This window comes from Eutrigla gurnardus (assembly GCF_963514095.1).
Source record: "Eutrigla gurnardus genome assembly, chromosome: 18".
Lineage (NCBI taxonomy): Eukaryota > Metazoa > Chordata > Actinopteri > Perciformes > Triglidae > Eutrigla > Eutrigla gurnardus.
In genome coordinates this window covers 8,064,088-8,077,485 of record NC_139929.1, presented here as the reverse complement: position 1 = coordinate 8,077,485, position 13,398 = coordinate 8,064,088, and the positions used below count along the sequence as shown (strand labels likewise).

Here is a 13,398-nt window from a genome sequence, read left to right as displayed (position 1 = left end):
TTATTATTATTATTATTATTATTATTATTATTATTATTATTATTCCGTTTAAATTTAAATATTGTTCTTCAAATAAGAAATGATGAGGCAGTTGTTGCCCTGGAATTTGAAAATATATTTTAAACAAATTACTTCGCATTAAAACAGGTTGGGATATTCAAACAGCACTGGCAATGTATTTTTAAAGGTTTGTGCATTAAACAACACATTATATTTCATAAACGTAATTATAGTTTTGGCTGACACTCTTCCTTTAAGAAGAGCGTACGTGACCGATCGTAAGATGACGTAAGGCGGAAGTGCCACGACCCTATAAGGACACACGACGAGGAAGCAGCTCACTAGCAAGGAGACGCGGCGTTCTGGGCGGCAATAAGGTGAGGAAACCACTCACATTGACAGACATTGTATTCATGTATATATTATAATAACATCTAGTTATTAAGCTGCATTGCCCCTTACGCGAGTCTTCCGCTCAACTGGAAATGTATGAAGGACACCAAACCCAACGGCTAACTAACTAGCTTAAATCAAATTATGCTACAAATGTCACCTGTCCTCTTCCTGTCCAGTGTCCACGAGGCTTCGTTCGTTAATCCATGTTCCAGTTATTGAAGTGTGATGGGGAACTCTGAGTATTCTTGCTCCCTTTCCTCTCAAAACCTATTAAACTATCTCCTCTGACAGTGAGGGGGAAATGGATCTGGACAGACATGCAAAACTAAATCTAAGAAAAACCTTCCTTCCTGCAAAGGGAGAGTTTATCTCCATGTGGCCTTATGTGACCGCTCCCCAATGGCCTACAACACTGTTTACATTTTAATGCATTATCATGTAGCTGATGCTCTAATGAGTTGGTCGTAGGACAGGCCTGCAAGATGACCTTACACATTAGTAATAACCTTAGAGGCTTGACTGATTGCTCAATATGCCTGTTAAACATGTATGCCTGGAGCTGATCATTTGCATAATTTGCAACAATTTTGATAGTAGATTAATAGACTAAGGTTTTACTGGCATTCTAATTTAACTGAATATTTTAGGGCTTTGGACTGTTGGTCTGAGTCAAACATGAAATTTGATTGATCTTTATTTGTGTCCAAAACGTGCATCATCGTGAGACATTCATCCAACTCCTCTTTCCAAACCAGTATCTTAAGTTTCTGCATGCCTAGGAGGGAATTGTTTTACACAAACTGTTTGCCTTTTTTTTTTAAAACCAACAAAAAAAACCCTATTATATAATTCGTAAATGGTTACACTAAATATTATCTCTTGATGATCAAACAGTAGCTGGTAATTCCTGTTTCAGCTTAGTAACAAGGAAGTAGTTTGAGTAACCGGTAAACGCGGCACATATTGCGCCAATTTCCACCTATAAAGGAGGAGGGGAAACGCAGGGGAGTTTGTCAGTTGGAACAGACACTTTGTAAGCTCTGAACGACGCCTCAGTGGCGTCTGCATGTGACGTGTGTAAATGAAACCAAGTATCGCTGCTGTGATGTGAAAACAATACACGAAGGTCACTTCCTCCAAATAGTATCTGTCTTGTTTTTTGTAAGTATGTGTGTGTCAAGTGAAGGCCAACCCTGTTCATGGAAGTAATTTGAGACGTTGTGAAATGTTAGACAGGATCTGCAATGAATATAGCATTCATCAACTCATTATTTGTCTACACAGTGTGGAGAACTAAAAACACTTCATGGTTATGATGGAGACAGCAAGCCAGAAACACGGTTAAAACTGTGTATATATAATTATGTTGCTGTTCCTATGCATGTTTCAGTGAATAACACTCAGCCTGTTTACAGAGAAAACACTCTCCACCCTGAACTACAGCAATCCCCACCGGTTTTATAATCTGGCAACACTGTTGGAAAGCTACTCACCACACATCCGCTCTCCTGCTCCTTCTCAGTTACCTGTCCACCTTTGCATTTGTGTTTTGTATATTTCCTCTCACAACCTCATAATCTCCATCTCACTCTCTGTCTATAGAACAACAGCAACAATGGATCGGGTGAGGTCTGCCTTCAACAACATGGTGAGTGTTTGTAACTTTATATTTCAATGTGTTTTTAGTATCTTTTACTTTCATCATTTATTTGTATTTTTTATTTTTATAGTTTTTTTATGGAGTAAAAATGTTAAATAAAAATATTGTATTTGCTAGATAATTTGACCTTTTTGTAAGCCCTAGGCCCCCTGTCCTCCCTGTGCAGCTGTGGGAGCAAAACCTCATTGCTCACATAGTTTTCACTCTTTTTTTCCCTGTCTCTAGATTAAAAGTGAGCGGTACAGCAGGTTCACTCTGCAGCCGGCGGAAGATGGCGAAAGTCATGTAGAGGTCAAACTGTCAGATGAGACCGAGGACCAGGCCCAGGGATCCCCGAGCTTCAGGCCGGCACCTCGGCATCAAAGCAGAAGTACTGTTTGCTACCTGGCCCTGGGGATCCTGCTGATATTTGTCACTGGTAGGCCCCTCTTCTTTAGCTATTAGCTAAATGATCAAATATATGACATGACATGTTAGGGCTGAAATTAATATTTTAATTTTTAATTGAATACCGTATTATATCATATAATTTTCATATACATGCAGAAACTTTGGAAGAATAAATCTTTATAGAGACAAAGAGGATGATTGTTTACATGTCTCTGGGTTTATTTATAGTTTGCATTGCAACAAAAACAGGATAACTAATGTGTTTAGCAGTAGAATTAGAAAGCTGCTCTACTTTAAACTTTTATGTGTATGCATATTTTAAAATCCAGTTCTCAAGTCTCGGTACTGTTTGTCTTCCAGGCTACGTGCTCGGTTACCTCAGCCACCGTGAAACTCAGGTGGAGCAAGTAAACTGTGACCAAGAGCTGAAAACGGATGATACAGTGGATGATATGCCAGTTGCTGTTGCCCCAGCGACAAACGTTCAGATGGACTGGAGCGACGTCACCAAACTCCTGACGCAGAAGCTCACCAGCCAGGCCTTTGACAAAACCCTGAGGTAGGTTAATGTGCAGGCCTTCTTTTTATTCAATTATAAGTCTTTGAGGATGAAGCCTAAAGGGAACACCCCCTACAATCAAACAAATCTACTGGCAATTCTGGCAAGTCCCTCCAAAGAAATCATTTACAGTGTTAATTATTTGTGCCAGTTTCGTCCTTTCATTTTCATATGAGGGGAGAAGGAATTATAAATATGAATGAACTGATGAGAGAGATCAGCTGGCATTTTTGTTTTTGGAGTATTACGTTGCAGAGAATGTCAGAGAATACAAACGAGACCGGGGAAGGTTACAATGAGCGTTTATGTAAGGGGAGATACTCGAATAGTTCCATGACTCTAATGATGACACTGACTTAAAAAACACCTACAGCCAAGCCGAGGTTGTGTTATATTATCCTGTCATTTTTATGGAAAGCACATAATGTTGCATATTATGTACAATGTGTTGTATAAATTACTTTGCTTGATTTCTCATTATGTATACATGTAAAACAAGGGCTGACATTTTATAATAAAGCACAGCACGTGTTATGAGTCATCTGCTGGCATTTTCCCCCCTCAAAAGTCTTACTATGATATACATGTAAGGTTAATTTCAGGTCATTTCTTTTTCTGCAGCAACTTTGATTTGCCGACACATTCAGCTGGAAGTGGTGAAGACAACATGATGGGAAACAACATCTTTGATGAATTCAAGAAACTGCAGATGGATCCCTGGACGGACATCCACTATGTTCAGCTGCAGATGCCAGACAGGTTAACACACATTATTTACTGTATTTGGATTCTATTATTTGAGGGATATTTATTTTACATTGTCTGAGGAAACCTCAATTCTTGTTGGCCTCTTGGGGGCGCTATAATTCAAAATGAAAGGGGAGATTTGATCATATTCCTGATTTGCTGATTGGTTACTTTTTTCTTCTCATTCAAACATGTTAACAACGTGATTATCCAATCAAACATCACACCACCTAATCAAATCAGTCTGTGTAATTGCCTCAGTGTGACTACGGTTGACTCGTGGAATAGTATCAACACACCGAACTTGTTGTTTTTGTTCTTGGCAGGAAGCGTGTAGAAAAGTAACTCCTGGAAACGCACTTAACTTCTAAAAAGTACAAAATAAAAATAAATGAATGATATCATTACCAACGTTTGTCCTCTTATCTGCAGTGAGCATCCAAACCGTGTCCTTTTTGGTTCAGATGTCTTCAAGCCTACAGGATATCTGGCCTACAGTAATCCTGGGAAAGTTGAGGTGAGTTGATAGTCACATTTTTTTTTTAGTCGTATAGGCCCATTAAACTGTGATTTGTTGCTTTCAGCTGTTAAATATATGCTTGTGTCCGTAGGGCAAGCTGGTGTACGGCAACTACGGCCGTCAGGAGGATTTGGATGTTCTGCAGAAGAACTCCATTGAACTGAAAGACAGTGTGTTGCTGCTCCGAGCTGGAAAGATCAGTTTTGCAGAGAAGGTAACTACTGATTGTGACTCCTTCATATGTCTCGTGTAATTATTATTTTTTTTAATTAAGGAACTTCGCTATAATGTTGTTTCTCCAGGTGGATAATGCTGCTACAAAGGGGGCCTCTGCTGTTCTGATCTACCCTGACCCTCAAGATTTCAATTATGAACCAGAGACGGCGCTCTACGGACATGTACGTTTGGACTTACTAGTTTTGTAGACTGTTGCTGAAGGCCAATGAACTAGTAGCAAGTCTCGATTGAAAACCACTTGGTACAGTGTGTTTTTTGCATTGGTTTTTTTGTGTGTCCACTTTCAGGTCCATCTTGGTTCAGGTGACCCATACACCCCTGGATTCCCCTCCTTCAACCACACCCAGTTCCCCCCAACGAAGTCGTCTGGCCTTCCCAAAATCCCAGCCCAGACTATCACCGCCACCATGGCTTCAGCGCTTCTACAGTAAGGACACACATCCACACATAGACGCAATAAGGTCTATCACTTGTCTGCTGGTTTATTATAGGTCGTATGTCACCAATGATGCAAAATCTACTCAACACAATAAATCTGTACATTAATTATGCTGTGTGGTACTAAAACAAGTATATCAACATATAGTCTTGATATAAAATTAATATATTGTCCCGTTCCGAACAGTAACTGCAGCGAAATCTCCATCCCCTCTATAGGAAAATTGCTGGTCCTGAATCATCTGACATCAGCGGTTTTAAAGGTAGCCTCCAGTCTGTGGATTACAGACTTGGAGGCAGCGAGAACATCACTGTTGAGGTGAACAACGTGGAGGTCAACAGGGAGATCCACAATGTGTTCGGAGTCATCAAAGGATTCACTGATCCTGGTACCTTTCTCTCCCCTCTCATTCTCTATAGTGGGATTATTTTATTTTCAGCGTACATCTAAAATAATGTTTCCGTGCTTTTATGTGAATCTGCAGATCGCTACATTGTACTGGGAGCTCACAGAGACGCCTGGGGTAAAGGCTACGCCAAAGCCGCTGTTGGCACCTCCATATTGGTGGAGCTGGCCAAGGCTGTCCACGAGATGGTGGAGAACGGTAACGGTCATAACCCTTACTAGACACAATACACAAGGGATTCATTAATGGGAGGCTTCAGCAGTCTGAGTCAGTCAAATCATGTGGATATCTTTTTAATTTCAGTACAAAATTCCCCTTTTTGGTTATTATCCCAAGTGGAGCTCAGCACAGAAACAACAAAAAGTTAATAGTAAAATAAAAGCTGTGACTTTTGGATTTATTTGGCTAAATCAGACTAAAGTATGAAACCCCATATTAACTTAAGGTACATTTTGGAATACATTTTTTTGCAACAAACAATGACTTTGGATTTTGTCCCCCATTACTTGTATTGGAGGAATGTTAGTAAGGGACCTTAAATAGCCAGTATAAACAGGGTGTATCATCCCTGCAAACAAAACCTGTTTCAGAGCCTTTATAAATGCTGGATGTTGTTTTGACTCTCAACAATGTCCACCAGTATCGGAAACATGTAGGAGGAATAAATAAGCAGCAAATGCTGACAAATCGGTTCTTGCTGTCCTCACATGGCATCTTTGTAGCTGCTGTATACCTAATATCTAGTTACATTTTTAAGGAGGCACACAACAGCTAAGGTGTTGCCTCAGGGCCAAGGTCTAACACCTTACCGGGACAGTGTGTCGGCTTTTGTAGCATCTAGCGGTGTGGTTGCAAAAAGAAATCAACTGAATACCCCTCCGCTCACTCCTCCCTTCCCAAGACTGCAGGAACTATTAAGAGTATAAAGCTGTGGTAACGTCATTGGCTTCACTCAGGGGCCATCTTTTACATAATCGCACTTCTTTTTACTATAAAGGTAAAACAGTATGGTTGAGAGTTATGCTTCAATTCCTTTTTAATGCAGAAGTATAAGTGAACATTTATTATCACTGTCCTCATTTGGCCTCTGCTGTAGATTCTGTTATATCGACAATATTGTAGAATTTGTATAACGAAGCTTCTTCACCTGCATAACATCATTGATGTGTTTTCTTTTTTCCAGATGGGTTCAGGCCCAGGAGAAGCCTGGTGTTTGCAAGCTGGAGCGCTGGAGAGTACGGAAACGTTGGCGCCACCGAGTGGTTGGAGGTAAGAACTAAATGAACTTGATCTGAATGGACAAAAGAAACTCGCCTGTCCTAGAAATGTTCTTTAATATGTCTGTATTGTTTTTAGGGTTACATGTCCTCTATTGACAAACATGTTTTCACCTACATAAGCCTGGATGGAGTGCTCATGGGTAAGTACAGGACACACCTGCAATTCATTTTAAATGAGTTTCCTAGGGATTGTCAGCTGACTGTCTTGTCTCCACGCAAGGTCGTGGGAGCTTTATAGCCTCAGCAAGTCCGCTGCTCCACAGCCTCCTTGAGAACACGATGAAAGAGGTAACGGCACGACAACAACACCCCACTTAATGCTGATCCAGTTCTGTACAAGCAAGTGTTTGTATTAACTTTTAATTTGCCCCGTCATGCAGGTGAAGAGCCCTCTTGGTTCTGGCACTGTGTACGATATGGTGGGAGCAAGTAACTGGGAGGCCAAAACGTAAGTAGTAGTCAGTATGTAAAGCCAGGTGTTTCCTTTTTTTCAGGACAGTTTTGCAGTCTTTAGAAATTAAACTCTTCAAACAGTCATTAAGAGCACATTTTAAAGCAGTAGAAGTTTATCTTGTCAAGTTTTGATACCAAAACTGATGCCTTAAGTTGAGAAATGTAAACTTGTTTTTCTTATTTGTTAATTTTGGCTAAAAACAAGCAGCCAGACAAGAGCTTTGCTGTCTAAAATGGCACATTTTGATGTAAATCAGGAACTATCTGATGTAAGAGTAAGTCATTGACTGTTTTCAGTAGATAACTCATAATTTAATCCCAACCCTACAACTATAAGCTTGCTGTAGAGAGAAGAAGCGGTTGTACTCTCTGTTGATAATAACCGTGTACAGTACAATAACTTAACGTCACTGTGTGCAGACTGAGGCCGATGTCAATGGATGACCCCGCCTATCCTTTCCTGGCCATCTCTGGAATTCCCTCCATCTCTTTCCACTTCATCTCTAACAATGTGAGTCTAGATGTTACTTCTAACAGTGTGTGTTTATATTTACCCACAAGGAATAATGTTATACGTATATGACGTAAAACAAAAATCAGATAGACGGTGTAAATTGTAATGTAAAAATGAGATGCAAGTTATTACCATAGCAATGTTGTAATAGAGAACAATCTCCTATCCTGTTCATCTTTTAAAGGGACCCCAGAAGTTTGCTCAATGCACAAGTCTCTCTAAATGTTTTTGTGCCGTTTGCCGACATCTCTTTGATTTGTTACATCTTAGTTCCTGTTAAAAAACATATGCACTTTGTATTGAAATTCCCTCCAAAGACTGAGACCTACGGTTACTATGGCACCAACCTGGACAACAAGGATCACCTCGGTTACCAAACAAACCACCACACCAGTGAAATGGTGGCGGTGGCGGCCCAGTTTGCCGGCTCCATGGCTCTGCGACTGGTCCACGACCACCTGCTCCGCCTGGATGTGAGCGGCTACAGTGGCGTCCTCACCAAGGCTGTGGTCCGAGTCTACAAACGCATCAACCAGCTCACGCAGGTCGGTCTCACATCTTTGTATGCTATCGTTTGATTCCTTTCTTTAAGGAGGCATTTATGTATGACACGACGTTTTTCTGAGAAATATGTTGATGTTTATTTGACTCTTTGTGCTGTAGTCTGGTCAGCTGAAGGGAGTGAGTCCCAGCTGGCTGAATCGTGCACGCGGCTCCTTCCAACGTGCGGCGAGCGGCATCAACGAAGACATCATCAACACTGACGTTAATGACAAGGAGGCCTGTCGGATCCTCAACGACAGGATCATGAGTGTAAGATGCACACTGAGACACCTGTGTAGACACGATTAGGGCTGGTCAATTTCTGGGATATTTAAACATCACAACACCTCAGAGATGTATTGTGGTCTTCGTTTATCGTTCCAGGTTGAGCACAGCCTCCTCTCTCCGTACGTGTCCCCCGTCGAGACTCCCTTCCGTCACCTCCTGCTAGGTCGGGGCTCCCACACTTTGGCATCCATCGCCGAGACCAGCGACATGGTGGAGCTCCACACCCAGCTGGCCCTGGCCACCTGGAACCTGCAGGGGTGTGCCAACGGCATGGTGGGCAACATCTGGGACATCGATGAGGAAATCTAAAGCTAGCTGGGGAGTTGTGTGCGTGGGTGTCATTGAAATTCAATTCGAGGTAGAGCAGAGGGAGGAGCTCCAATATCAGCACTTAAGCACAAGCTGTCAATTAGAGGTCTAAGCCCCGCCCTTTAAAAACAGGCTTGATCCAACAAAGATCCAGGAAGAGATAGAAAATGCATTCCTAACTGTGAACCAACATCAAACCCTTGAAGAAGTATCGATGCTACTGACAAATCTGGCTCCGCATAGAACCAGTCAAAGCCTTTGCTGTGACCTCTCGCCATGAAAACACTCGGAAACCTTATTTATACTTTATATATATATATACGTTTTTTTATCAGTGGCAGTGTCCACTATAAAGTTATTGTTTGTCTTTTTTATACAACGTTATCGGAAGCAGTGCCTTCCATAATTATGACGGTTATACCGTCTAAAACTCCAGCAGCATCTGCTACAGAAATGACTCCCAACTGTTGCTGACAAAATGGAGCCCCAAAAGTCAATTTCTATGGCCTTCATTTTTTCCTTATGTGAAGAGATGATGGAGCTGAAATGACCTCATGAGAAAGTGGTCTGTTTGAGAAGTGCTTCAGTCTGTCATCAAAATGGTTATTTAAAACGCATTTAAAGGGAGAAATGAAGGGTAGACACATTTTTTTTTTCCTGATATAGTCTCAGTTAGTGTTTTAATTTGTCAAAAACTAGACTATGAGCAGAGAGAGAACTGTATTCTCCGGATATTTGGGAATTCTTCCACAACACCAGAAATGTATTCAGACTGGATTTTTCTGTGCTTCGCAGCAAGATTAATGCTAAATTTAAAAAAGCAAATGAATAGAATGCACAAGCAGCCGGAACATTATCGACCCCCTCGTAATTTGCAAGAAAGCCATTTATGTTGCACAGTCTACTTTGGAGCAGTTATATGATGAAGTTATCGGGAGCAGTGTCTTCCATAATGACGAGCACTGATGGTAGTTTTTGCCTACCAGTGTATGTGTGTGTTTGTGTGTGTGTGTGTGTTGTACATGTGTATTTATCGGGAGCAGTGTCTTCCATAACGATGAGGTGTGTGTGTTGTACATGTGTATTTATCGGGAGCAGTGTCTTCCATAACGATGAGGTGTGTGTGTTGTACATGTGTATTTATCGGGAGCAGTGTCTTCCATAACGATGAGGTGTGTGTGTGTGTGTGTTGTACATGTGTATTTATCGGGAGCAGTGTCTTCCATAACAGTGAGGTGTGTGTGTGCATGCGTGTGTGTGTGTGTGTTTATCGGGAGCAGTGTCTTCCATAACAATGAGGTGTGTGTGTGTGTGTATTTATCGGGAGCAGTGTCTCTCATATTTCACTTGAAGGGTGGAACAACTTATCGGGGACAGTGTTTCCCAGAGTTTTATATTTGACATAGTTGTTTGTCTTTATTTTTGGACTATGTGTGTATGTAGTTCTAGATTGTTTTGGGGGGTGGGCTCATGTCTGCATCGTGCTAAGACTTTCCTGCATTTATTAGATTATAGTGTTGTTTTCCGTAAAAGCACCTGAACACACAAACACAGTAAAATATTTAAATGCACTATATTTATTGTAGTTTGCACCAAATGGTCTGTGTGGTTTGTTACCTCCCAACATCTCTTGTGTTTCTTTGCATTTGTGACTTTAATAATTCAACAAATGCTGCACTTACATGTGAATTAACTCCACAACACTCTCTGCATGCATTTTAATGACATATTTCCTGTACTGCACGTTACTGTAAAGCTTTGAGGATTTAAAGGCCAACAGACTTGACAAACTTAAAAAAAATTATTCACGGTTCAACCAATATGTTACTTTTTTTTTTAAAGATACAGAATAATTTTGTATCCAAGCAGCTGATTGATATTTGTTTGACTTTTTTGTTCCCATAAAAGTTAATTAATTGGTTTTCCCAGAATGCTGTCTGGCAATAATAGGAATATGAAACAGAAAATAATACGAATTGCACCAGAATACCATTGTTAGTAAGTAAATATGTCAAAAAGAATGTTATCCCTGACATTAAAATCTACTTTCTTTATGTTAACATACACTCAAGCAACCAAAACATTGATGTTTCATTATCAGATTATTACATGTTTGAATAGCTGTTATATCCTGTTTTAGTTCCCTACAGGAAGTTACAAGAATTAAACGTTAAGTTACTTAATCCAGAGAGGGGGAACTGGGCACTTGGGAAATGGATTTTCGCTGACTGTGTCATAATACTGTTGCATTTCAAAACCTGTTCTTGAAATCCTGCTTCTGTGATCTCCATGTGCAGCAGAAAAGTGTAATAAAAACCTTTTGGCTTAGCTTCCTGTAAATCTATGTCTGATCTTGGTTTCTGTCATGGCAAATAACATAAATTCACCACAGGTTGTTAAGGTGTTTTTGTGATTCAGATCCCTTTTTTAAATCATTATTAGCGTTCTTGCCTGAAAGTCATGCTGTTTTTTTTTTTTTTATTATCTTGCAGCAAATGTCCAGTGCCAGTTAAGAGAATGATATTCTTAAGAAATATAATTTAATTCTTCACGTACTTTGCTTTTCAGATTAAAAGCAACATTTGCACCACGTGATTACAACTGGTCAGATATGTGTGGTTGTGGTACCACATTTTTCCATCGGATAAATTGTGGTTTTGATAAAGTCCACAAGTACTAGGCTAAATCGGGAATATCAGAAACCCTGTGTGCCCTCTTTTATGTCCATCTTGTTGCTGCTTCATTGTTGCTTTATTCCATCAATACAAATACAATACAAATAGCACGATATTTATAGTTATTAAAACGTTAAATTTGAAAATAATTTAAACACTAAAGCTGCGCTTTTATTTTGAAGTCTTATACTCTAAACAGGAAGTGCAATTATTTTGGTGATTCTCTGCCAGTTCTATCGGTGCTCCGATGTTGCTGGTGTTGCCAGATTGGGCTGGTTTCCTCCCAAGATGAAATTCGGTCCGCTTTATCAACATTTGGCGGGTTTTTGAAAATATTTCCAAACAAGTTGTCATATATTGTTCAACAACACAAATACACACAATTCAGTAAACGTCGTAGTGTCGACTCACTCAAAATATTGACTTATTCATTTAAGAAATGGCTTGAACCTGGCAGTCTGATCTGGCAACACTGGGTGTTGCGGACGGTGACGCTCTGACATCCCGACTGGATCACCGAGGAGCGTCCCGGAATTAACGGAGCACAGAGAGAGAGAGAAGCGCGATAACGGATCCGCATAATTTAACCGATTCCCGGACAAACGGCGCGGCTTCCCGCCGGGCCGCGGCAGCTGAGAGCGGCGGACGGAGCGAGGACTCACCGGGAGAAGTGTCACTGGTCTCCCGCAAAGCCTTCACTGTACGGTACGGCGGGGTTCGTTTGTTGTTGTTTGTTTTTCTGTGGAAGACGCGACATGTTGCACCGAACCCAAATGAAACAGTTCAATGAATAGACAGAAAGTTGTCATTTTGTGGAGTTACACTGTTAACGGATAATGTTTACCGGCAGACAGGCAGGTGGAGTCTTAACGTGGCTGAGGCTAATCAGCTTTAGCAGCCTGATCGATTAAAATCTATTCTCTATTCAGCACTGATGAATCCATAGGTCGATAGCACTGATGCTTATTGCTAGGTTCTGATATTTAGTAAAAAAAAAATATGAAATCACATGTTGCTACTCAGACATCTCCTGGAGTCAAATTTGAATCATATGATTTAATACCAGATTACAGAAAATTTAATGTTCAATTAAAATGCAATGTTATGCATTTAAAAATGCATTTTATTGTGTTTTATTTACACAAAGCTCCCAACGTTTTGAAAAGACTATAAAATAATACGTTGTGGGCACACAATTAAAAAAAAAAAATCCTTTGTAGGCTACAATCTTATTTTTTCTGTTGGTCTAAAAGTACATTGTAAGTATCTTTACTTTACCTGTTGGTGAAAAGACTCCAAAGTTAGAAACAAGAGGACACGATAGATGACTGGAAAGAAAGAAAGAAAGAAATCTTTCTGTTCCTTCAGTTGCAGCTACGACCCTGATTGACTTGGATCTGACTGATAACATTGAGACGCCACCTCCTCCACTCTTTTGATTTGACGACCACGTGCTTGAGTCGAAATAAATAAGACAGCATCTTGCAGGGCCAACGTAGCAAAACGCAGACTCGAAACAAAAAGATATTTAAATGACAGTTTGTCATCTTTATGGTCAGCATTCATGCAGCGCGACAGACTTGACTTCCTTGGACTTTTCCCTGAAGGACTGGAGGCTCGACAGCTTGTTCTTGTGTCATGTCCGTGAAGCACTTCGCTGTTAAAAGACAGATGGAGCTCTGTTTTATTCAAGTATTTTGTCAGAGCAGTGTACTTTTGCTTCATTAGTCATGAATAATTCTGGCTCAGTTTATCTTATCTTAATGACTCTTTCTTCATGTGCGTATGTAGATGTGGGGTGTCTCCATCCATGGCCTCCCCCAGGTGACCTCCAGTGACCTCAGTCACTCCTGACTGCAGCTTTGGACTCCTGATCAACCAAGACTTCTGCAGGGTGAGAACAGTGAAACAAACTTGGATTAGATTGGATTGGATTATTATTATTTTTTTTTAACCTGCACATTATAATTGTATTATACAGA

At 40.5% G+C, this 13,398-nt stretch overlaps 1 protein-coding gene across 6 annotated transcripts; it reads left to right on the top strand.

The window, feature by feature from the left end:
• Positions 1–289: 289 nt before the first annotated feature.
• tfr1b (transferrin receptor 1b) lies at positions 290–11,081 on the top strand. Of its 6 annotated transcripts, none has more exons than XR_014598848.1 (20): positions 290–377; positions 1,999–2,044; positions 2,282–2,474; positions 2,807–3,005; positions 3,627–3,764; positions 4,185–4,269; positions 4,364–4,486; positions 4,575–4,670; positions 4,797–4,936; positions 5,167–5,336; positions 5,433–5,552; positions 6,538–6,623; positions 6,711–6,774; positions 6,855–6,922; positions 7,015–7,082; positions 7,508–7,598; positions 7,919–8,146; positions 8,265–8,414; positions 8,529–9,738; positions 10,041–11,081. XR_014598848.1 is itself a non-coding variant. In XM_084034021.1 (19 exons), the coding sequence occupies exons 2-19, from the start codon at positions 2,012–2,014 to the stop codon at positions 8,739–8,741; spliced, it is 2,265 nt and encodes a 754-aa protein (XP_083890147.1). In that variant the 5' UTR covers positions 290–377; positions 1,999–2,011; the 3' UTR covers positions 8,742–11,081. The 6 variants fall into 6 exon arrangements, 3 of the variants coding, with proteins under 3 accessions (XP_083890147.1, XP_083890148.1, XP_083890149.1); XR_014598849.1 differs by having other exon boundaries at positions 9,859–11,081; XR_014598850.1 differs by having other exon boundaries at positions 8,529–9,805; positions 9,859–11,081.
• Positions 11,082–13,398: the final 2,317 nt, after the last annotated feature.

What these genes read in the sequence shown, in the direction of transcription:
- tfr1b (XM_084034021.1), top strand. Translation starts at nt 2,012, where the DNA reads ATGGATCGGGTGAGGTCTGCCTTCAACAACATG. An exon ending in CCACGAGATGGTGGAGAACG is followed by an intron (nt 5,553 to 6,537) that starts GTAACGGTCATA and finishes TCTTTTTTCCAG; the next exon opens with ATGGGTTCAGGCCCAGGAGA. An exon ending in AGTAACTGGGAGGCCAAAAC is followed by an intron (nt 7,083 to 7,507) that starts GTAAGTAGTAGT and finishes CACTGTGTGCAG; the next exon opens with ACTGAGGCCGATGTCAATGG.